Consider the following 26,804-nt stretch of genomic DNA (forward strand, 5'->3'; position numbering starts at 1 on the left):
GCTCAGCGAAAGCGTGAGCAGCGTGCCCGGCCGGGAGAAGCAGGCGGCGCGGGAGCGGCCTCGGAGCCGCAACCATCAACTTCTCGCGCACCCGACATCGCCATGCAGCACAAGCCCACAGACGTGGATGCAGCAGCGACCGACCGACCGGATGTCTGGGCCGAGTGGGTCGGGGCAGCAGGGCGCCGAAGACTCTGACTCTGAGACCGAGTATATAATCAGGTGCGCTGAGTACGAGGCTTTCTACAAGCGCGCTGGCGACATATTCCACGTGCAGTTCGTCAACAACCCGTTCGGACTTGGCAGCTCGTGCATCAACATGGTCTTCGTAAGAAATGTGGACAGCTTGCGATGCAGCAACGACATATCATACTTCTTATATCACCACCCTATTCTTGCCGTGTACGATTCCATTGAATCTGTAGCGTGCCGTGATTTGTCGACCGATAAACGATTGCATACACAAGCTCGTCTCATTTCTCACACCACCCACACGTAGTTCTACGTAAAGATATGCAGCATAGTAAAGCTGTGCACCTGAAATTGTCTGCTTTTCTTCATAAATTTCATGACAACCAACTTGAAGGTGAGTTAAGGCAACTTAAAACCGACACGTATTTTGGAAGAGACCACTTAGAGAAAACACGGAGCAGGGCATCAGAACTGGCTTAGCTGGGTAGTTAGTGGAAATCTAAGAAAGGTAGTAGGAACTGGTCCCCTTCCCAAGAGTGAAAAGGTGGCACATTCTTTGTTTTGTGAACAGAATTTTGAAGATACCCAGGAGTACCACTCTTGCTTTTGAGTTTGATGGATTGCATTCTATGGTTGATCATTTTAATCAGTGTCACTGGACTTGATGTGCTTTCTTGTAAAGTCATAAATATGCATTAAGCTGCGGAAGAGGAAAACAATTTTCCAACACACACCACTGCAATCTTAGTGGACTGGTCTTTAATGGGCCCACCAAGGGAACACACACAAACATAAAAAGATGGACCCCTATTTTTCAACAGCAGTTAAGCATCAACTGCCAAGAACTACAAGAATGAGACAAAAACTAGATTTTTGTGATGAAGTATTGCCTTAAAGACATTCAAAAAACCTGCATGATTGTTATATAGAATTTGTGGCCCAGACAGAATGACTTAACTAATTTTATTAATCAATTGAAATAAATTTAGAATTACCAAAGCCTGAAAATGTAAACAAAGTAACAGAACTGGTGACTCTAGCCAATATAAATAGTAAATAATTTTTTACTCATAAAAAGATATTACTTCCTACCTTCATAGAAAAAGATGGTTTATGGAGAAGTACAATTGAAAACAAAAAATTTAATACAAAAATATAAACAGTGGGGGGGCTCCCATTACACCATTATTTCATTCTGCCATCTGGGAAGTGAGAACATTTACAGATGTGTATTTTTGCCAAATGCATGTCTCAGATCTCAGACTTCAGCGGTCAGTCATTTACAATTAGAAAACGTTTGAGAACTTTCACTTAGAATTCATATACAACTCATGGTCAATTATCTTCTGTAACTAAAGGTTTTGTTTTGTCTTAACAGCAACTGATTATTTTTAAAACACCTTTATTAAGACAAATGATTATGACATGAAAAACCATAAATTAAATTGAGTCAGAGGGTTACAAACCAGTACATCCATTTCCATCTTCAATTTTTGAAGTATATACTGTATTTACAGAAACGAGACAGGGGAAAGCAACACTACAATGAGAACACCTAGCTAAGTGATTTTTTTTTTTTTTTTTTTTTTTTTTTAACAGCATGTTTGCAGGAAGTCAGCATAAGTATGCCTTAGATTCAAATATGTTTTAAAGTCTATGCAAAAATATCATGGCAATGCCTGATCAAATCCCAGGGACTTTAAATCAGTTATCAAGTCAGTTCACTGTCTTGTAATTTGTACATTTTCTGCAAGCAATACCAATTCAGTTCAGTTCACATCTGCTTTATAAGGTGCATATGACTAGGGAATATATGGTAGGAACTGGGTAGAAATGTGGAGAAATGTGATGTACATACGATTCAATGAAAATCTCATGCAATTCCAGGCAATTTTCAACAGAGCTGTCCTGACCCCAAGTTTAAACAAAATAAGTTTTTATACACATTGATCATAAGAAAACCCCAACCAAACAAATGTCATGTGTAATAAATCTGTACAACCAAATAAGTTTGGGTTCTACACCTAAAGTTACAATATTTTATGGTTATATACATGTTATACCCCTACCATATATTATCTTTATGAGAAGACTTATTTCAAACCCAAACATTAAACAGTAAGAAAAATGGATCACATCAAACATCCAATTAAAACATATCTGTTAGGTATAGTGTACCTCAAAACCAGTTCACCAGTCCTACATTATCTGCCCTCTACCTGTACAGTTAAATTTGGCAGAACTAAAATCTTTGCTGACCAAACAAGTCTTTGGATGGATGGATTTAGACACTAGAAAGAAATGTGACAAAGCTATGGTTTTGGCCAAGATCAATTTGATTTATTCCATGCACTTTATCTAAATAGTCTACATTGTGTACACAACTTGACTGCAAAGTATGTGCAGTTCCTGGAAAATTAAAAACAAACATGAAATCCAGAATGGATGGATGACACTCTGGACAACTTATAAATACAAAATAGACCCAAAGTCAATGGGTGGATAATAGCCAACTACTCTCCCTTTTCTTAAACCACAGAACAAAAGCTTTCAATATACAGTGTCCTCTTCATTGAAGAGAGCTAGACTCCATCAGTAATGAGCTATGTTCATTTTTCAGAGGTGGGAGTTTGAGTGAAAAGGGAGACATGACAGTTTTTTTGTTTTTGTACTACATATACTCCAAGCATATGCCTCAGCAAAGTACTGAAAGCAATTAATGGAAACTTAAAATTGATGTGCATTTCTTGAATTAGACAACCTTTTTTTTTTAAACTCATGTCGATTCAGAAAATGGAAAACTACATTTTTTACAAAGTAATATACCACAATCTCTTCTTGCAAAATGACTTGTGCCTGCTTGTTAGAAAAGCTGAAGCTGATCATCAAATCCCACTGTGGTTTCTTCTATTCTAATCAATTTTCACATTGGTGTAGATCTTCCTCACAAAGGCACTTGTTCCCATATAACCAACAGCACCTATTAAAGATAAAGACACTATGATGCACTTCTAAAACCACGCAACACACCTGTTTGCAACTGCAAAGTATATAATATTTGGTTTTGACATTGTACTCTTTTATGCTCTTTGAAGCTAGCAAAATAGATACCATTTAATGGCATGTTATACATAAACAACAAGTAACACTTTTTTCAGAAACTAATGCAGGAAAAACAAAAAAAATAAAAATTTGCACTGACACAAAAAGTTCTGAACTAAATACCTACATTTCAGCCATCAAGTCTCAATTCAAATTAAATTGTGGGAGGAAAAAAAACAATGGGCTCTTACACTGGTACACTTTCAGTTCAACATCTGAATTACAAGTTTAACAATCGTTTAGTCGTTTACTTGGGTAGGAGAATATCTTTCGAAAGCTGCAGTTTTGGTAAAGACTTACAAGAAGATACTTTAATCCACTGAAATTCATTCTGAAACCAACCATACACCAAATCGTATACAAGAAAATTAATTCTTACAGGGTAAAGGTTCCCACCCAAAATCAAGGTGTTTGATGAATAAAAATGAGAATGCCAACCTATTTTGCAATACTTCCAATAATATCTGTAGCTTGTGAAATCTATCCTGAAAACTAAGTGGGCTAGGCAGGCCACTCCCTGGACAGGTGGCCAACCCACTGCAGCACAAAATGTCATTTCTTCCTTTTTCATTGTCATCTTTAAAACCTTCCCAATAACCTATTGCACTTGCTTTTCAAAGTTCTGAAAAGACTTGACAAATTTGCCTCAGAAATATTTATATGTATGTTGACACTGCTGTTAGAGGTGCTGTGTAGCATTGCTAACATCTATAAAAAAAAAATAGGCTTGTGTCAACATTAATGAACCACATTTAGGCAGGAAAAAAAAGCTAGTGTGACACCACTGAGGGACAAAAACCTTCTGGGTTTGATGTACCAAGTGTGTACTTCCACCCCAAACGTTTCATGAAAGCAGCAATGAAGTACATTTTTTTAATTTTAAAAAAAAAAAAAAAAAAACCAGTGTAGAAGGAAGTGACCAGGCAACAGGCTAAAACATGATGCATAGAATAAAAAAAAAAAAAAAAATCCCATCATATGAAAAGAAATTTTTACCCATGTATAATTTATTAAATACACAGAGTAATGTATAAACAAGGCAAGTTGGCAATTAGAATGGGGGGGATAACTCACCACACATTATTCCTAAAGCAGTGCTGAACACAGCCATATATCCAAAGTAGAAGGACGTCTGAAACAAGCCGTACATCCTAACACACAAAAAGAAACCATAAACATATAAAGGTACAGAACGTACAGACATTTCTTTGTGGCTAAAATATCAAGTACTGTGAAGTAGCAAGGTATATAGCTCCTATAGCAAGGTGAAATACTTGATATCGGAACAAAGACAAATTTAAATGAAACTCACTTTGTCTTAAAGAAATAGTAGTAGAATGAATACATGTAAACATAAACAGCAGTGGATGCAGCTGACAGAAAGCTTGTCCATTGCCTGCAAAAAATAACTTCATTATTAACAGCAATGACAAAGAGGAACACAATGTACAAGTTTAGGATTAGCAGGTTTTAACAGGACTTGCAAATTTAACATGATTTCACAGTCTTATTCATTATACACATTAGAGCTGTCTGGCATATTATGCATCTCAAGAACTGGCCTGTTTAACCAACATATTCCTTTATTATGCCCCCCTTTCAGTCAATGTTACAGAACCTAGAGTAACAAATCACAAAGAAGTACTTGGTGCAGCAATATCTCTATGCATTTAACAACTCAGTAAGGAAACACTAGTCATATGCGGCATATTGAAACAAGCCTTTAATCTAAATAGCACAAATATTTCATAACTATCCTTCACACAATGAAAATTTGAAAAGCAAGGAAGCGCCACTGAAGTAGAAGTCTTGAAATCAGCTTAATTTGCTTAAGTATATGTACAATTAACAGTGAAATTAATACTTGTCATTGCGTTAATAAAATTAGTTTCCCCACAAACTACCAAATTAACTCAAAGGTTTTTCATATATTAAACTTGAACAAATTTACTTCAAATCTTAACACATTTGATCTGAAAAACCAATCATATCAACTATGTTTGGCCTCAGTGAAAAATGCACAGCAGAGTATCAAACGGATAATCAGGTTGCGCAATAAGAAAATCTGACTTCTCAAAGCTCTACTCACCACCGGTAGTCTTCAGCATTGAGAAGAAAGTAGGTGCAAACGATTGTCACACAGACCGTCACGATGCACAAGATGACCAGTACAAGCATCATGAAGCCGTACACATAGTATATCTTGTAGGCCCAGAATGAGGTGAAGATGAAATACCTGAAATTCAAAGCCAGAGGCTAATTTCTAGTCTTACTAGCAAAAAGAAGCCTACAGAGGGGGGGCACCAAAATTCTAATGTGGAACAGTTAAAAATAAAAGCTTACATTTCAATGAAAATGGAGCCAAAGGGAAGGATTCCACCCAAGCAGACAATGACAGCTGGCTCCATGAACCTAGAAAACCCAAATGGATGGTCATTCATTGGACCAGTACACACTCAACTCATAACATTTACCTTTGCAAAAACACATGCTACCAATGGAATATCTTTACCATTTCTTTTCAGGGATCGGTCTTGGAACTGCATTGACACGACATGGGAAATTGGGCTGGCCAGACAAATTTCTCCCTAAAATGGTGCCCACTAAGTTCAGAGGTAGGATGACAAAGAAACAGATGCAGCAAACAGCAACCTGAAAGAAAAGTAAACACCGTAAGTTTCTCAAATCTTACAGTGACATTTTAAGTCAATCAAATGTTAACTTTGCTGACTTACACTTATGTAGGACACCTTATAAGCCTTACTTTAAGGTCATGTTTCTAAAGTAGAGAGTTATTCTGACTTCACAGGTTTTTTTCAATACAGTATGGAACTCTTAAAAACTGTTTGTAGAAGGTTCACCAGTTATAGACTTTGCCACGTGGAAAGGAAATATTTCATCCTTTGCCAAAATCTGCTGTCACTACCATAGAGGTACATGCATACACAGCAGCATTAATGGAAGCGAAATTGTCACTGACCATCGTGCCAAAAGGTATGGCTCTAGAAGCATGGTAGTAGATGGCGATGAAGTTGATGAAGAAGGCAGTCCCACAGACCATAGCAGGAATAAGGAAGGCCCCAATGAACATCTGCTTGATCCACCTTCTTCCTGTATGAAAAAGTTACATTTTCATTTAATAAATCAGTTCATTCCTTAACCCGTTTACATACACCACACAAACATGTGTGTGCCTGAAAGTTGCACAGCATAAAATAAAGACACACTGAAACATGAAACTTGAGCCCATACCCTCATGTGCCACTATCCAGTAAAGTTATCAGATTGGTGCTTAAAGTTGGGAGAAGAGTGACTTCACTGGCACAGACTACACACCACTGGTCCACCTTCTTGGTCAGTAATATATCAAGCAGTAGCTTTTAACAGGGAGTTGCCAGGTCTACTCAATCACCAAGCATGTCCCCATTTATCTTTTCAGATGTCGCTACCATGAACTTTTGTTGGGCCCCAAGAAGAATGGCCCTTCCAACTGAGCTGCCACCATGGAGCGGGGAGGGCCACTGGAGAAAGCAGAGGCATGTGTGCTATGAGGATGTCAGGAAGCCCCTTGCCTTCACCACGCAGCTACATAATTCTTGCGCCTACTGGCTGTTGCTTGAGATTACTGATTAACGTTGGACTTTGAGCTGGGCGCCCTCAACCAAATCACTGCAACACTCCCAAGACAGACCGCCAACTAGCTGTGCTGCCACCAGCTGGCATCTGACTGAAGGCAAGAAAAATGACCATCTCCGCAGGACCCCCCCTTCACATCCTCCAGACCACTGACAGTCAGAAAACCCTATCTCCACTTCTATGGATGTGCCAACCCCTTGGGCAGAAAAACTCTGGAATGTATACCTCCTTCAGAAGCCCTACTGAAGAAAGCCATTGGTCATGAGTGCCCTCTATGAATAACACAGGCCCAACACACCCCGACATTGTGACGTGTCTCTGACTGTTGCTGCCTCAGCCATGACTGTGCTGCCATGGAAATGGGAGCCATTCAGCCACCTTGAAAACCTCCCTGCATCCAAAGATAAGGAACAAACAAGAGGGGCAGGAGACCAGCACTTTCTGTAGACACTCCATGATCAATTCAAATGTTGTTCCATCCCAGCCACTGCAAAGGTAAACAACTTCTACCTGCAGCAGGCTCAGAAGAAACTTTCTACAACGTTGACAAGCAATTATGTTGAAAGTTATGGGGAGCAAGTGAACTCCAATCAACCCATAGGCATCCCCAACTTTTGTATATTGGAAAATAAAACTGTACTGAGTGAACAGCAACACAGAATCAAACCGAGGTCACACAGCTGCTCACCCCTCAAAACAAGTAGAAAGTCCTTTTCCAAGCAGCACAGAGTAAACCTGATGGCATGTCACCCTTTGCCATCTGCCAACCAGATTTTACTGGCCAGGTATCAATGCAGAATGCCCCACCTGATAGAGCACTATTTCAAACTGCACGTGGAAGTGGTTGTGCAAAGCCTCCCTGACCAACTCCCTGCTCACAAACAAGAACTCGTGGTGGCGAAAGGATGTAGATAAGATAATGGAAATGGGCAAATCAAAAAGCGATTGGAACAGCCCTGTAGTACTCATAACTACGGCTAGCAGTTGCGTAAGATTCTGTGTTTATTACTGAAATAATAATGTCATCAAATTAAATGCCTTTGGCTGATAAGCTCACTTTTACTCAGCACTGCAGTTAAAGGACTACTCGAAGATTCATCTGCCCCCCAAATTCAGGGAGATCTCAGCCTTCTCAACCCTGTTTGGTTTGCAACACTTGGCTACCCTCCCGTTCTGTCTTCATGGGGCCTCCACTACATTCCAAGGGCTAATGGAAAAAATTCCCCATCCACACCCAGCATATTTTGCTGCCTACTCTAGGCGACTTCATCTTTAGCAATGACTGGTGAAGACATGTCACAATAGAGTAGCAGCAGAGGTAACAAAAGCTTAAAATGCCAAAAGTTACAGGATTTTCTTTCACTGCTCCACAAATGACAATGACATTGGAACTGGTGGGTGAAGACTTGGCCTTTATGTGACTAAGTCACCGAAAATTAAGCCCTAAATTTCAGCATGGTCACAAATATCTTGCTGAATGCCCCTCCGAACAGAATGAGATGAGTGCATGCCATAATTACAATAAATTGAGTTGAAGATTTAAAGTGATTTAAAGAAAATGAAGTTAATTGTAATAAAATGTGCAGAAATTAGTACACATTTGCAGAGATCCTCACAGGTGGCCGAAATATGACAATTTTGAATATTCTTACAAACATGTTCCCATTTCAAAGACCTCAACTGTGAGACATAATATAGACTACTTCTATCATTATATGTTCCCTTTCCAGTTAAGATATGACAAAACTACAACAGGAAACAACTCAAGATTTTCTACTTACCTCCTTGCTTTGCATATAAACTTCCCCCAAAATAACCATTAACTGGAGATGTTGCTGCATAGACAAAGATTGCTGTACTCAGCATGGACCCCCTCCTATAAACAAATCCAGATTAAATTTGTTCAGCTTTTCTCTGGCACACAGGTCAGCATACCATTCAACATTTTTTATAATTAATAAGATAGAAGTTGTTTTAAAGTATGTGCTATGAGTTAAAGCGCTACCTATTGCACATATAGTAGGCAAACACTTACGTTCTGAAAACTTTGCGCTATTCAAACTCACCAAATCAATTTTTCATGAAAAGGAAAGTTGAAAAAAGGATTAACAGCCCAGCTGGAATGACAATGTGACAAACTGGTTTTGATACAACTTATGTAAACCATTTGCCAGTGAAGAAAACAAAATGTGATTATAGCGATTGTTGTATTATTCTCTACAAAACAACCAAAAGCCAACTATTAAAATTCTTGCCCCTCTAGAATTTAGATTTCATGCACCTCCAAACTAACACACACATACTAGAGGCATTTTAGACCCACCAGTAAACCACATAAACATGCAAACTCCACACAGACTCAGCAGGGATCAAACTCACATTGAACCACATAACCCAGGGGCTGCAACACACTGCCTCAGATGGGTCAGTGAGTGTGAATCCGTTTGCAGTGTATTTATTGATCTTTCTTTACTAACGATTTTCACATTAAAGGGTTAACTAATAAGCACTGTACACCAGATGAATGTAGGTTTCATTTTTGAGAGTTAAGTGTATGATATCGCATAGGTACAAAAAACCTAAACAAGCACAGGCAGACAGCCATACACAGCAATAAATAAAACTGCTTTGTTATGTTAACTAATGTTGAATATTAAATTAACTTAATTGTAATAGAATTTGTTGACTTCTCATAATATACTGAACGTTATTTTTGGCCTCAGGTAATGCATAAAACTTCCAGCGTTGAAACTAATGGTAATCAGTAATTCAAGTTGTGAGAATGAACCATGCAAAAGGGCTTTTTTGGATTAAACCAAATGCATTACCTTTATAAGGTTGGGAACACTGATTTTAAAATTTGCTATATGTGTATCAGAAGAGAATTACATTTTGCCATCCATCAAAAAATTACTACTTCAATTTAAACTTAATCACCAAGTTCCATTTTAAAATGTTTGCATTATAAAACAGTAGTTCTCTGGACTGCAACCAAAATGCACACATCACAGGGACATGAAAACAATCAAGGAACTAAATAAAACAAATTAAACCATGTTATACCTTTTAAAAACTATGATCAGTGTCACCTCCATACATTTGACAACTATGACAAAGTATCCATAATTACTATCCACGATTAGTTCAATTAAAGCACAAAATTCATATTTAAATTTATATAAAATGTTCAATATTATTTTTTGAAAATTTCTCAACTAAAAACGAATATGATAAATCCAAACATAATATTTAAAAGAACATGACTAAAACCAAAATTGTACCAAATTTGCATTGAGAGAAACATGATTTCCCAGAGGTACCATGACATTTCATTCTAGACAAAGATTGTGTGATGGGTCAAAAGCAAAAAAAGCTTATTTAGACTGAATTTGAATTATAGGGAAGTAATCAAGTACATCAATTTATCTACTGTATTTTTACCTTATTTATTTTATTTTACCTAATTTACCTACTGCATTATGAAGGTATTTGATAATGCCAAATGTGAGATTTTTGTATGGATACGATTCAAATATACATTAGCAAGTGAACAATGAAAAGTTTAAAATTAATGATTCTGCAGGTTCAGAAATTATAATCAAAGGAAGAAAATGGAAGGTCCGGTTCTTAGCTGAAAATGACTTCTATTGCCATTTCAAATACGAGCAGTGAATTTTTTAGAAAGAATTTTTAAACTTACTCTGTATATAGATCTTCAATCATTGCAACAATTATAACAATAAGGGAAACGGAGAATATCTGGCAGCCTGATCCAATGAGAGAAGAAAATATCAAGGGGTGACTCGAGGGGCGAAACACGTCTCCATGAACCTGTTTCCAGCCATATTCATCTCCAAGATCCCGGTCCTGTAAAATATAACATACAAGAAAATATTCTACTAATGCTGCTATACAAGTTACAAAGAACACTGTTACTGTACTGCTACTATAGTACAGAGTACTATTCATTCATTATTCATAACTGCTTGCCCCATACTAGGTGACAGTAGTTCACAGAATATGCTGAATGCATGAGGGTGAGTCATGATGCACCTTGGGCCAGATGCGAGTATCACAGGGTAGCCAAACACAATCATGCACATATTCAGACAATACAGGCAATTTTGAATCACTAATTCACCTGAAACATGTCTTTGGACTGTGGGGCAAAACCAGAATGAGTACCTGGAGCAAAGTCACATGCACATAGGGAAATCAGAAAAAGTCAACAGAGACTGAACAGGAATGAAACCTATGCCTTATCGCATAGCCCAGGAGTTGGGAGGAAACAACATGCTGCCCTAGGCAGAATTCATGACAGGCTGTTTCCAGTCTCCTTATACAAAAAGTCAGAAATATTCAAACTTCTATTGCACTGCACAGGCATTTGACATAAGACACATAATTCCAGTTTGGCATGACCTGATACATGCTTAGGTTTATCCTGGAATCTTTCGTAATGGGAAGGTGTTTGGAGAACCCACAATTGCTCGAAACATTTTTTTTCCATTATTTTGTTTTGCGATGGGGGGGATGAGGAACACACCCTCGTTGGAAAGCATTTCTAACTGCATAATTTGTTGGTTTTTCAACTTCAGAAATTTTTGTTTTTTGTAGTGAAAGTCAACTACAGGTGACCACCCATGAGGTTATGGTAACAATGGGTTAAAAAAGTTTAAATGGTGCACTGCTTCACACATATCCTTCAGCTGTGGGAGGTAAAAATGTGAATACAAGGAGAACAAGCAACCACAAAGAGCAAGATGGATTTGAAATCAGGTCCAAAACCGCAGTCCAGGAACTGCAAGGTACCAGTTCTACTCTCTGCACTAGCATAGAACTGTTTTATTTGTACTATACCTCAAATCTCTGAATAGAATGTTTACGCAAGTTTACACAAATTTAAAAACAACTTTGTCACTGTTGCCAGCTTACAACTGATAATTTCTGGTATATGACCATCTTAAAAATTCAACAACCCAGTACAGATAAAAGGTTGGCACAACCATGACAAAAACGCTGCCCTTGGCTATACTGACATACTGTATAGACAAACATGTCATAGATACTTCCAGTTCTTTATTTAAATAATAAAAAAAAAAAAAAACCCTCACTGATAAAATGATTGATTGTCATTCTAAACAGTTTCAGGTGGCAAAGAGGATTTTTGGAAATCTCCTGCTTGCAAAAACGTAAACAAATTCCTTCAGTTGTAACAGTGCACAAGAGTACTCACCATATCATCCATTTCCTCCTCCTTACTGTATCTCGCATAGTCTTTTCTTAATGTTCTCATGAGGATCATTGAGACCAGTCCCACAAGAAAAATTACCATCATAAATGAATTGAAGATCGAAAACCAGTGAATCTGTTGAGGGAGGAAAGACCATTCACAACAGAATTTTTGCTCTAGATGTGTCTGAAGGAATCTACAAACAGCCATTACACAAAAGATATATGTACTACACAACTTTCTGCTCAGAAGATTCAATGACACCCGGTACTTAAATCTGCTCATTAAAAATTACTTCAGTCAAGATGACTTCCCAGTCATAGTACTGATGAGTACATATTCATTTTCTTACTCAAATTACTTTGAAACAAATCAAACTTACTCTGTGTTGAAAAAATGATGGATCAAGATATTTGTCAAATCTGTCCTCGAACTTCACATCAGATCTTTTCCACTTAACCTGGTGAATAATAAGATTTAAGCATTAATTTTACCTGTAAATTCTATCTTGTTCAGGTTATTAAAATGTAATGGATAAATACACAAAGTACAGTAGAAAGTGCAAATATAGGTGAGCGTACAGAATGAAAAACAAATGAACACACCTGGAAGAGCTGAAGTTCCATTAACGCATTCATTGTAATTACTTGATGCCTTTCTCCAAAGTGACTTAATTTACCCCTTTTGTATAGCAAAGCAATTATACCAGATCAATACAAGGTAAAGAAAATGCTCAAGGGTGCCAAGTGGGTGGTACTTGAATTTAGGTCTCAACTTCAAGTCAACAGCTCAACTCATCACACTATCTACTGCCTCTGCTAACAGAACTGACTTGTGTTTCTGCCACAGTTAACATTTTCATCAAGCGTGGCTATTGTGAAATAGCTAAATGGCCAGGCATAAAGAGTTTCTAGCAAACTGTCAAGAGGAGGACCGTGCCAAACTTCTTAAAGTGAAGAGGAAACAACAACAAACTACAAAAGTATGCAAAAATAATGAATACGTAACAAATTAAAATTTCAACTTAGAAGCAGAAAGACAAATGTTCACATGGCTGGACCCAGCATGATTTTGATGTACCAAAACATTTGGTTAGATATATTGTTCAAACTTCCAAAATGTCATCTTGAAACAACCAAACTGTATTCTTGAACAATGCATTGAAATCATGTAGAATATGGAAGATAAGGAGTTATACCGAAATGTCTGTACACAGCCCCTAGAAATATGGAGAGCGGACTGACTTTGCACAGATTGCAGGGGAAGCTCATGACACAACAATGTATAATATTTTCAGTATTAAAACCTGATCACTGCTGTTTTATAGACAATGTACAGTCTAACAAGATATAACACCTATTCTGGGTACAATAATTCAGCTTTAGGACAAGTTTCATTTAAAACGCCTATTTAAAACGCCTTACCTTCATGATGGCGCCGCGAACGGCCGCCTCGGTGTGGCGCTCCAGTTGTTTTACTGTTTTTGTTAGTTTGTCCTGTCTTTAGTTATACTCCGACAATCAGTTTTACCAGGGAAGAACTGCTGAACATTCGGCAGTACACACCACCCGACATTTTACCGGTTTTCGACTATTCTGATGTTTTGCTGGACATTGTAGTCGGAGGTGCAGCGGCACTACTCAAGCGCTCCAAGACACGCAAGCGCGGAAAGCGAGCCGGCGCGCTTGTCAAGCTTCGAAAGCGCGGCTTTAGGACAGCGCTGCCTAGTATCCATCTGGCGAACCTCCGCTCCTTACCCAACAAAATGGACGAACTTTTCCTCCTGTCCCAAAGAAACAAGGACTTCTTAAACTCTGCTGCTCTGTGTTTCACGGAAACCTGGCTGAATGAAGCCATCCCGGACAGCACGCTACATCTGCCGGGCTTCCAGCTGTTCAGAGCGGATCGCGACGCGGAATCAGCGGGGAAATCACGTGGCGGTGGGACATGCTTCTACATCAACGAAAGGTAGTGTACAGATGTGACAGCGTTGAAGATGTGCTGTCCCGACCTGGAAGCGCTCTTCATCAACTGCAAGCCTTTCTACTCGCCGTGGGAGTTTTCCTCGTTCATCCTCGTAAGTGTTTACATTCCACCGCAAGCGTGCGTAAACGCAGCGCTGCAACAGCTGGGCGACCAGATCACTGACACAGAGCAACAACACCCGGACTCTGTTATAATCATTCTTGGGGACTTTAAAGCAAATCTCTCCCGTGAACTGCCAAAATACAGACAGCATGTTACATGTCCCACCAGAGACCGTAATATTTTGGACCACTGCTACACCACAGTAAAGGATGCATATCATTCTGTCCCACTGGCAGCTTTGGGGCTCTCTGATCACTGTCTGGTTCATCTTATACCGACCTACAGGCAGAAACTGAAATCAGCTAAACCTGTAATAAGGACTGTTAAAAGATAGACTGAGGAAGCAGAGCAGGACTTACAAGCCTGTTTTGAGTGCACCGATTGGAGTGTCTTTGAGGCTGCTGCTAGCGATCTAGATGAGCTCACAGACTCTGTAACATCATATGTCAGTTTCTGTGAGGATATGTGCATCCCTACCAGGACTCGTTTAACATATAACAATGACAAACCGTGGTTCACTGCAAAACTCAGACAGCTTCGTCAGGCCAAAGACGACGCCTACAAGAACGGGGACGGAGTCTTGTATAAACAGGCCAAAAACACACTGGCAAAGGAGATCAGAGTGGCTAAGAGAAACTACTCTGAAAAGCTGAAGAAACAGTTTTCAGCCAACGATCCTGCATCAGTGAGGAAAGCCCTGAAAGACATCACAAATTACAAGACACCACCCCCCGGCACCGTGTCAACTCAACAACTAGCCGACGATTTGAATGAGTTTTATTGCAGGTTTGATAAACCCTGTCTCACACCCTACACCCATTCAAACCCTCTCTCCACGAATCAATTAACACCTCCAGTAACCCCCACCTTCCCCCCTCCTGCACCTTTGATCTGTGAAAAGAAGGTGCGTCGGGTCTTCGTCAAACAGAAGACAAGGAAAGCACCAGACCCAGACGGCGTCTCACCGGCCTGCCTAAAAACCTGTGCTGACCAGCTGGCCCCTATCTTCACAAAGATCTTCAACAGATCACTGGAGATGTGCGAAGTTCCTTCCTGCTTCAAACGCTCCGCCATCATCCCCATCCCAAAGAAACCCAAAATCACAGGACTTAATGACTACAGACCTGTCGCCTTAACGTCTGTGGTCATAAAGTCACTTGGAAAAACTGGTGTTGGACTACCTGAAGGACATCACTGGACCCTTGCTGGACCCCCTGCAGTTTGCTTATCGAGCAAACAGGTCTGTGGATGATGCAGTCAACATGGGACTGCACTACATCCTGCAACATCTGGACAAACCAGGGACTTATGTGAGGATCCTGTTCGTGGACTTCAGTTCAGCCTTCAACACCATCATCCCACACCTCCTCCTGTCCAAATTAACCCAACTCTCTGTGCCCACCTCCATCTGTCAGTGGATCACCAACTTTCTGACAGACAGGCAGCAGATAGTGAGGCTGGGAAAATTCTCATCCAAAACTCACACAATCAGTACTGGAGCCCCCCAGGGATGTGTGCTCTCCCCACTGCTCTTCTCCCTGTACACCAACGAGTGCACTGCAAAAGACCCCTCTGTCAAACTCCTGAAGTTTGCAGATGACACCACACTCATCGGCCTCATCCAGAATGGCGACGAGTCTGCTTACAGACAGGAGGTCCAAGAGCTGGCTGTCTGGTGTAGTCATAACAACCTGGAGCTGAACACACTCAAAACAGTGGAGATGATCGTAGACTTCAGGAGAAACACCTCAGCATTATCCCCACTCACCATCATGAACAGCACTGTGGCAACAGTGGAGTCATTCAGGTTCCTGGGCACTACCATCTCGCAGGACCTGAAGTGGGAGCCCCACATAGACTCCATTGTGAAGAAGGCCCAGCAGAGGTTGTACTTCCTTCGTCAGCTGAGGAAGTTCAACCTGCCACAGGAGCTACTGCTGCAATTCTACTCTGCAGTCATTGAGTCCATCCTCTGCACCTCTATAACTGTCTGGTTCGGCTCAGCTACGAAGTCAGACATCAGAAGACTGCAGCGGATAGTTCGGACTGCTGGAAGAATCATCGGCACATCCCCCCCAGCTCTCCAAGAACTGCACTCGTCCAGAGTCAGTAAAAGGGCTAGCAAAATCATTCTAGACCCCTCGCATCCAGGCCACTTCCTCTTCAAACCTTTGCCATCTGGCCGGCGCTACAGAGCGCTGAGCACCAGGACAGCCAGGCATAAGAAAAGTTTCTTTCCTCAGGCCATCTACCTCATGAACACCTAAATCTCTCCCCTAGAGAGTAAACCGTGCAATACATAATGCTATTTATATTTATAACTATTTATCACATATCTCTTACTCACACTCCCTTGCATTTGTATCTAGTGACTATTTTTGTATATTGGGTACTTTATATTTTTTAAATATTTTTTATCCCTTGCTCACATGCTCTATCTTCTCACCTGTCTTGTCACTGTCATTCTGTCTGTGCTGTGGTAGTTCCTGTCACCAAGACAAATTCCTTGTATGTGCGAACATGCTTGGCAATAAAGCTCGTTCTGATATTTCAGTTTACAAGGTATTTCTTTGTATTTATGAGGACCAAACTTAGATCATGGATGCCTCACGATAGCTCAGCAGCACGAGACAAGAGACACCACGCAATCTACAACTCCGTTACAGTTTTCACCCTCCATTCAGGCCCACTTTCACCTGGTATAATCATGGCCTTTTATGAACTATCGCAACAAAAATAAAAACTTGTTCTGTGAGCATGAATTCAGTTGCATTGTTTATTGATCCCTTTGTCTTTATTGCTGTTCTTTTGTCAAAGAACAAATTAACACACAAATTCTAGGGAAGCTAGGAAAAAGCTGTACAAGTACAGGTAAACAGCCATACAGTATTATACAGCAATTAAGGGAAATTACTCTGTAGTGTTATAACTATTGATGTAATGTGTCCATTTTAATAAGATTTAGTAACCATAATTAGATTGTTACCAGAAATGGTGTCAAATTTGGAGCTTAGGAATGCATAAAAAAATTCATGAGAATTCACCATATGAAGGGTTTTCCAAGAATGAATTACTTTTATAAGGAAAATAGTTTTCGGATCAAAGATGTGAGAAAACTATTAATGAGAGCTAGTAAAGAAAACTGGAGTGCTCTACCATGTCCAATTTTTTCAAGGGCTATATCCCAGTTTGCAGTGTTGAAGCATTTCTGCACAGTGATTGAGAATGTTAGGTTTGTATACTAGATAACTTACAATTATTTAGTCACTTATGCAGCTGGACAATTTCTTCTGTATCAACAAAGAGTAAAGTACCTTGCTCAAGGGTACTAACAGCAGGAGGCTGTGATTGAAGGCCAGATCTTCTGATGGCAAGGCAAAAACTAACAACACTAACTGCTACCACAGTTTTTTTTTTTTTTTTTTTTTTTAAATCTGGGGAAATAAAACAGTTTGATACATCAATTGCGCAGAGAACCAGACTGCAAGCAGTAAGAAAAATTCAAGGCATAATTACCAAACTGGATACATAATGTAATTTTTATAATCCCATTCCACAGTCATACATGGAAGTTTGAATTGTTTACTTACAGAGTAGGACATTGCAATCCTTGTGTTCGGAACAAGTTTCACTTTTCCTTCACTGGTTAGATTCACATCAACAATTCTGTTGCCATTGTAGCCAATTTCCAATTTTTTGTATGTCCAGAGATAATAATCTTCACCATTTTCATCAGCTTCTCCAACAATTCCTGGAATAAAATACTGCTTCATAAGGTTCCTTCAATCGAGAAACATGTAACAGGTGATAACAAAAAGCAGTGCAAGAAGGATTAGAGATTGTCATTAAAACACTAACAGAAAAATTATCAGAAAATCCCAATCAGCAGCTTTGCTTTCCAGTGACAATGTACATTTTAATTTAACAAAACAATAAGGTTCATAGTCTTTTTTCCCCATTCTTGTATGAATAGACGACAAATTATTTCGAAACTGATGTTTCTGACAAAAATATTTTTGATCTCCAGCTTACAAAACAACTAAAGACAAAGGCATTCACATAAAGTACATAATTTATACCTGGTCACATACTTACCCCATATGGGCAGGTCGTCAATGTACATTTGATACCAGTAGTGATTCTTTATGGCATAAACAAAAGCTTCCCGTTTAGCTTTATCAAGCTCAATTTCACAGTACGTTGTCTGCATTACTTCCTCTGTTAAAGTGAAATATATCACCAAAGAAGGTTACAATAGGAAATTACCAACTACAGTAATGTATCTATACTATTAAACGAACATTTAATATTACTATTACTACTAGTTCTGATACAGTAGAGGTAAGTTTTCCCACCCTTCCACCAAACATCCTATAGAGAAAATATAGACAAACAGCAGCAATAATTTATGATTATTTCTACATAATCACATTTTGATCTACTGATCATACATGTAACTTTTAAAGATATCAATAATGCAACTCTTAATATGGCAATAGGCATATTGGGGCAAGCTGGGGGGAAAAAAAAAAGTCAACAGTAAACAAAAAACAGTATTCTGTGGGAAATGGAGTCAACTACACCACATTATTTTTGGTGATTAACCTTTGAATTTGATGTCTAAACCACTGAATTCCAGTTCCACGCCTTGGAGAGCTTCTCCCAATGTTTCATGGTAATGGCTGATTGTCTTTTTGGTTCCCACACAGAAGGGAAGAGAAAAGTACTTGTAGGTTTCTTGTCTGTTGTGATATGGCCCCACTGTATTCATCCACAAAACCACTTCTTCTTTGTCTGTGTACTGCAAATGAAACAGGAGTAAGTGCTACAAGCTCAGGATATATAATTGATAAAAACTTTTTCTTCCATTTTAGGTAAATTCAAGAATTTAAGAATAAATTTGCTCTACAGCACTGTAAGTAACAACAGACATACAGAATTTTAAATAACATTTACATTTATTCATTCAGGAGATACTTCTCTCTAAAGCAACATACAATTCAATGTAAACACAAGGACATTTCAGAAAGGGCAGAGCTTTAGATACAAACACACAATTACAAAAGCACAGATAATTTTGTATGGTGCCACCAGTTTTGTTGGCACATGTTACAGAAATAATTGCAAGTACAATTGCACATTAGATATGAAATAAAAATAAGGTCATGATAGAGCAACAAAAAGATCAGTAAAGAAGGGGGTCTAAAAAGGTTGGGTTTTAAGACCATTCCTGAATGCACCAAGGGATTCAGCAGTCCTGATATAAAGCAAATCTTATCACAAATATTACAATAAGTCAGAGCAGTCCAGATAATGGATTGGTTCGAGCAACTGATTGTCAAAGTATATGCAGCACATTCATTATTGTGTTATCATATATTATCCCTTTGTAATTAAAGCTTAGTATTTTGCAACCAAAAATATGTCTTTCGGTTTTCCGGTCCTCATCACGTATGCTGCATTTTTAAAGTTATATTGTCAACGTTCTCACCACATGGAAAATATACAAATGTGACATGAGGCATGAACTAAACATTGCCCCAATTCATTGTGCCTAGAAGATGTAAAAATGTAAAAGGCCTTTACATTTGAAATTCACGCTTCATATTGCACGGCCATCAGCTATCAATAACTGAACTATGGTAAATACATTAATTGTAAAAAAAAAAAAAAAAAAATGAGGCAAAGGGAACAGCATAAAAGCTTAACAACGATGCAAAGAAACACTGCGTATGAAAAAAGAAACAGTGGCTACAAATCGAAGATGATGGCACAGGGACAGACAAGACAAACAGCAAAAGAAGAGATCCTGAGAAGAAAGCAGAAGCCTTGACAGTTTGCCTTTAGCCTTGAAGAAACATCTCCCTTAAAACTACATTTTCAGAACCACTAATATTTGTGTTATCACTTGGGCCCACAGCATACATGTACAAACAAAATAACCGAGTAATGAGTACAAAAGCTGACCAATGGAGAAATGATACTGTCTGATCAAAGGTGCCCATCACTCAATCCTATAAGAATGCAAGTATGTTTAAAGAAAGTCATACCATGCCTTCAACCTGGATTGTCCATTACTAAGTACCATTAAACATGGAGTTGGACCTGGTATTGACAGTCAGCACGTGGCAGTAAACAAATCCACTGACAGGTTTACATGGTTACATACCAAAAAAATGGGGCATTTTCGGTGACCACGTGCAAACACACGTTTATTCACAATGTTCTTTTAGACTGATGCGGAAATGCCTCTATGCACACAGTTCAACTGACTCAAAAATTGTTTCATAAAAACCAGGAAAAAATTAAAAATGTTCCACAGCCACAACAATTTAAACATTACTGAACTTTGATGAGAAGTTGAGGCAAATTTCCACCTAAAACGAAAACTGTTTCCCCACTTGTAAATGCATTGTAATACTACTGCATTTTTTTTTTTTTGCACCATTTAAAGTCAAAAGTTTCTAACAATACAAATTAATGGACGATATTTGAGACATGCACAATTCTGTACTGAGCCTATCCGAAAACCTCAGTGAAAAGACAATACATATAATTAACAAAAACCATGCATGCTTACAGTTCTAAACATGATCAGCAGACTGGGAGGGAAAATGCATCATAATTCACTGTAGGCCTATATATATCTCCTTCTTAACAATATAAAAACTATGTCCGTTAAAAACATGACAGTGTACTTAGAATAAATCTATTAAGAGTAAATGAACAAAGCAGAAACATGAAATCGTGAAGAAGCAATTCTACAGTACATCCTGCAATAATAATGTCATTTAGAAACCGAGATGGGCCGTTTCACAAATTCAGCAAGTTTAATTGGTCATGAGGACATGTTCTTTTAGACCTACTCATCATGTTATTTGGTAGTTCATTTAAAGAAAACACTGAGGAAATATACAATTGTGTCATGTTGACAACCCAACTAAACCTGCCTAACCAGTTCAGATAAGCCAGCAACCTACAGAACAATGAACGTTTCCAGTTACCACTGTACTTATTACCGCAACTCACATCTTTTAGGCGCTGAGTCAACACTCAAGAGCCACAGGTCCTGGACTTAACTTTCCAGCCACCTTACTCTTTAACAAAGACACATAGAGGGAGTCCACCTGCTGCTGTTACCGAATGAGCAAATTCATGACCAATTAATCAAGTCTGACACGGCGAGGTCCCACAGCATTGCCCAGAGGAACAGACTGCAACAGCAGGCCTTCTGTAAAGCAGGAAAACGCCATAATCAAACATGAGCTCTGACTCTTGAGTGCCGCGACAACAGGCCTCCTGCTGGGTGGACCCGCAAGGACCCGTATGAAGAGCGGTGTCACGTCCAAATCTTTCCCTGCGGATCCTTGTCCTCCTCCCCCTCACTTGCGTTCCACACCTTTCATAAAGTCATAACATAAGAGCTCACATAATCATAGTCACCAGCTGCTGAAGTGCATCCTAAGTCTGATCTTTCCAGCCTCTCGTCGGAAAACCACAGCGTGGCGTGGAGCTCCGTCCCTCACACACACAACCAAGCCGCCCTCCTCGACAACCGGACACACACCCGCCATGGCGCCGTGTACTGTACAACTCTGATTTACACACAGACGTTTGCACGCAAATTGCCGCCGGCCGCTTCCACCACCACCAGTCTCGTCAACATCACGTCCAATATTTTAGTCAACAACACAACAGGACATATTATTGGAGAGGCAAACGTCAAGCGTAGTGGTCCACAAGTTCGAAGTTGCTGTACAAAAAAACTGAAGTCCAAATCGTGACGTGCGTGGCCCAGACGAGGTACTGCCAAACAAACGAGACGATTATTAATTAAGCAGGGCCAGTGTGTGTACAACGAACAGTACTGCGGTGCGGGCAAAAACAAGAAGAAACTCGTTCGGTGTGCGGTGCTGAATCCCGCCGTTCACCGCCAGCTACTAGCGAGCTACTTACGTTGTACGGCAGTGAATTCATCTTCGCTTGTTAGCTTAGCTAGCTACTAGCCGGCTAAACGCTAGCCAACCCGACACTTCGACACCGCCGGACACGACAGCACGTTTCTCAATCGCTATTTTCACCTTGCTGGCTGATGATGTGGAGTCTCCGCCTCATATAGCCGTAACGCTCCCTTCTCAGAAACCGTTCGAGAAACTCTATTTCTTTTTTACTACTAGGCCCCGTATTATATATTATATTTATTATCTTACCGTGTGTTCATGTTCGTCTGCTAGGGCCGGCATTAGCATTCCCACGGCAGACAGCAAGATCATCACATTAACTTTACATTTTGCTAACCCCATTATTTTGAGGGAAAAACGTTTACGGGTCGATGTTGGGGGGGTGCTAGCTGTCTTGGGGCTATCACACCTTGCTTCTTCCTGGTTGCACTTCAACGGCACACTAGCAACGTTCCCACAAGCATATGGCGAATTTTTTCCCCCAGCGTACTCAACGCACTTCGGTTTGATTGTCTCGCGCACGTCACGTGGACGGCCACCTCCAATCAGAGACGACTGGGTTGATCTTAGCGTCCGTCGCACAAAAAACTCCATTGAGCCACATTTGCTGAGTTGAGCCACGTCATCCGACTGCCGAGTGCAGGAGCGGAAATGCGTCACTGTCTCCCGGTTCGTGGTAAAGAGGCTTAGTCGGCGCTCGCATCCACCGTATTGGTCACGGCTGGGAGAAAGTCCGCTCAGTGGTCGCTTCCTCGTGCTCGGGCTAACAGGGGGAGCCCCAGTAGGCTAGAGAATTCAAAAAAGATTGAACAACTTGTACGGCTGGTCCAAGGGAGCAGAGGCTCCAAAGCGACCGCGATGGTCAGCGTCAGGTCTCGGCCTCACACACACCGGCTTGTTTCAGTGCGCTCACACAAGGAAGGAGATCCCTCTCCATAACTCCGATAGATAAAGTGTTCCACGGACTTCCAGAAATCTGGATATTGGAAAACATGCATTTGGACTTTAGAACTTTAAATTCCCTTTTAATTTTTCCTTATTTTCTAAAGCCTTGATAAGCTTTTATGTTCATATTGTAAATTAGCACAGAACATTTGAATTAGAAGTTAGCTAGCTACATGATAAATAATTTCCGTAAGTATAGAAATATAAAAATTAAAATGGGTTTACTGCACTTCTAACAACGTAGCCTCTACATTTGCTTTTGAACTCACACAAAGCCCATGAAATTCTTTGAGGTAGCTATGGAAGACCACACAAATTCTGTTTCCCTTTCTGACAAAAAAAAAAAACCTTATGAAAAATTGGTACAATACATTTGAAAACTTTTTTCATGTATGTTTTCTATTCAGTCCACCACCTTTTGCTTTTTCCTGAAACATGCTTAAGAAGAATAAAGATGAACCTTTCTCTGAAACTTAAACCCTCAGAATCTTTGTCCAAGCTTTGCTCTGTTCAGCTAAAGACATAACACACATTTCGAGGCAGAGTGGTTACAGCTGCTGTCTTTAGACCCAAAGGTTGCAGGTTTTAATCCCACCTCCAGTTGTAGTAGCCTTGAGCAATGTTCGTACCCTAATTGCTCCAGTAAAAATTACCCAGCTGTATAAATGCATAATTAATTGTAGGTAGATTAACACGCTGTATGTTCCTCTGGAGAAAAGTGCCAGATAAAGGATAATGTACAGTACGTTCAAATTTCTCCAAGTACGATTGCAAGGAACAATGTATGACCACAACAAATTGGACTGACTTGGCATAATATCATCTATCAATGGTAGTAAATGAGTGTGAAGAAAGAATTGTCAAGTCTTTATAATAACATATACTCTACAGTATATTGGTTCAAAATGCTCATTGAGTGTTTTCCATTAGAAAGATTTCATTTCAAGTTAACATTTATAGGGTTAGCTTTCTTAAGTTTACATTTATTCATTTAGCTGATGCTTTTCTCCAAAGCAACTTACAGTGTTGAGGTTACAATTATTTACCCATTTATGCAGCTGCAACCTTTGGTTCCAAAGGCAGTAGTTCTAACCTCTACACTGCCAGCTGTCATCTGTCTGCCATCTGCATGTAACAGTTAATATTTAATATTTCAATATTGCAAAGAACAAGCTGGACAATACACTAAAAACACTCCTAAAATGGAATATATATGAGCTCAAAGTGTTACTTAGGATTTGCTACAAAAGGATTTGTCAAGAGGGTACATTTGTTGCGCAAGTACATAATATATACTAAATGGAATTACAGGGGACAAAGTGAATTCTACAATTTTAAGTGTAAGAGTGAGTTAAAAAGTGTGTATTCCACGTTCTCAAAATCTGTACAGGACTTGGGCCTCCAGAAATACTCCTTGCCATGGAGAGCAATTTTGAATGACAACTGGACAAGATGATTTCTCAAATTTATATTGCAGCATATAAACACCTCAAGTTAGAAGACAGAGTTCACTGCATCCATTCCGTTTCCGTACATTTGCACAAACTCCTTAACCCATAAAGGGCTGAGTCATGATCACAAGGAGACATGAACTGCTGCAAACTCAAATGCTGGGCTTATTTTCAAGTGCGCAGTGCAAAAGGTGAGGTCTGCTGATCCAATGCAGTGAAGACTTGGTGGCTTGTGACTGGAGAACTTGGCAAACACCAGGAGATGGCAGAGATGTAGAGTAGGGGACTGGAGAACTTGGAGGATGCAGGAATACAGAGACTTGGAGAATGATGCAAAGGCACATGCTACAACATGGAACAAGAAATGGGCACACAGGATCAGGAAAAAACATGAGGCAGAGCACCTCTTTCAGGTAAATGCAATGGTAAGCACAACCTGACTGTTGTCATTTTCACTTTGAAACACCTGGGGAGTTGCCTGACTGCCTGATAGAATTGTTTGAATCAAGTGTGGGGTTGAGTCTGGTGGTCACTGGGGTCATTGCTCCCAGGGCTTATGACAGGATGGTGATCCTGATAGCACAGGACACAAGGCACAGTTTGTCCTAATTGGGACTGCAGTCCTCTGCAGGACATTGACGTACGTTGACACGAACAAGCAGCATTTTAGACTCACTATTTAACCAATGACACATTCTTTGGTACCCAGAAGGAGACTGATGTAAATACAGGTTGAATATGTCTAAAAAACAAACAAAAAAAAAGATTGTGATGAAGAATTGTCGATTATTTGGATAAACCTTTATGCACCTACTTGTGTGATATACATTTGTTCGTATGGTAGAAAGTAAATTAACTGTGCTTTAGAATCACATATCTGCATCCAAGTCTCTTTTTCTTGATATGAAGAGCTCATTGTATTTTCTATGAGATGTACTGTATGTTGCTTTGGAGAAAAGTGTCTGCTAAATGAATGAATGTAAATGTAAGGCAAGTAATGCTTCCTTCCTGTTTATTAATAATCATAAAGTTAAATGTCTGTCAAATGTATACACAATCTCATTACAAGCTGCTTACCTAGTATCTCTGAGATGATAAATGACTTAGTATAGCTCATGATAATTTCAAACCATAACGCTCAAATATTTAGAAAGTGGAAACTTTAACTGGATTGATTAATAATTAACCAATCAATGAAGCTTTGTTTAATTTAAACAAAATTTAACTCCAGCATATTTTCCTTCCTGTCTGTAACAGTTGTGGGGAATAGGTGCTTCACTGCAGGATGATAACACTACATAGAGTTTGTTGGAGTCACTTTGGAGAAAAGCATCTACTAAATGAATAAATGTAAATAGTCAGATCATGAAAATATAACAATTTTATTCAGAACACACCATCCTCATAAATTCAGGTGGACTGACAAAATATTCTCTCTTTCATTGTCACTGCCTATTTATAGTGCTCTGTGTGTAGAAGAAAACTTGAGTAAGCAAGAAATTACTACTTTGAGGTGGTTTCACCTCTAACAAAACCAGAAAAAAAAAACTGCATTAAGGAGTTCTTAGATGCATGATGGGCACCTGAGAATTATGGCTTTGCATGTGGAGAAAAATTAATTGCAGTTAATTATTTTATTTTCTTAAGTCATAATTGTCTAAAACAAAACAATGTTGTGAAACAAAAAAATGTTAAAGTCATCTTTATCTGTTTTACTGCCATAATCATAAATTGTGTACATGCCAAAAAAATTCAGAATTGCACAAAGCAAATACTTAACAAACCAAGTATGTTATTCACCACGAGAAATTCTAAAAACTTGCCTAATTTTTCACTTTTAGGGCTTTACAAATTTCATTGTAGAACTTGTTGTAAATAACAACAGGAGTTTGTTGCCAATGATAGCTACATAAAACAAACTAGGTAACAGGGAAAATAGAAAATTTAAAAACAAGCCCTTCCATGCCACACTAGACAAATTTAAGAATTTATGGAAAGGCATTTCGGAAAATTTGAAACGCAAAGAATAAGCAGCTGTCTGAATGACACAACAATGCACATTAAGTGATGAAACCACAACAAATTACAAAACAAATAAAAAAGGACAGTATATATTCAAGCTTTAACCATTTTTAATTAAAAGTAAATATATAAACACTAAAACATCAAATACACATGAAATACCAACAGTGGTGG

At 39.2% G+C, this 26,804-nt stretch overlaps 1 protein-coding gene across 1 annotated transcript; it reads right to left on the reverse strand.

Annotated features, from left to right (window-relative positions):
• Positions 1-1,677: 1,677 nt before the first annotated feature.
• On the reverse strand, positions 1,678-22,725 carry tm9sf3 (transmembrane 9 superfamily member 3). Its single transcript, XM_018738141.2, has 15 exons — positions 22,462-22,725; positions 18,857-19,052; positions 18,347-18,469; positions 17,842-18,002; positions 12,546-12,623; positions 12,167-12,298; positions 10,631-10,797; positions 8,712-8,806; positions 6,275-6,405; positions 5,807-5,946; positions 5,638-5,706; positions 5,384-5,530; positions 4,607-4,690; positions 4,369-4,445; positions 1,678-3,172 (listed from the first exon to the last, which is right to left on the reverse strand). The coding sequence occupies exons 1-15, from the start codon at positions 22,552-22,554 to the stop codon at positions 3,105-3,107; spliced, it is 1,761 nt and encodes a 586-aa protein (XP_018593657.1). The 5' UTR covers positions 22,555-22,725; the 3' UTR covers positions 1,678-3,104.
• Positions 22,726-26,804: the final 4,079 nt, after the last annotated feature.

This window comes from Scleropages formosus, chromosome 8 (genome assembly GCF_900964775.1).
Source record: "Scleropages formosus chromosome 8, fSclFor1.1, whole genome shotgun sequence".
In the NCBI taxonomy this organism is placed as follows: Eukaryota; Metazoa; Chordata; class Actinopteri; order Osteoglossiformes; family Osteoglossidae; genus Scleropages; species Scleropages formosus.

Excerpts from the sequence above, each read along its gene's own strand:
- tm9sf3 (XM_018738141.2), bottom strand. The coding sequence starts at position 22,554 with ATGGGGTTAGCAAAATGTAAAGTTAATGTGATGATCTTGCTGTCTGCC. Across the intron at positions 8,807-10,630 it reads ATTGAAGATCTATATACAGA|GAGGGGGTCCATGCTGAGTA; the intron begins GTAAGTTTAAAA and ends ATTTGTTTATAG. Across the intron at positions 6,406-8,711 it reads TTTATATGCAAAGCAAGGAG|GAAGAAGGTGGATCAAGCAG; the intron begins GTAAGTAGAAAA and ends TTTTTCATACAG.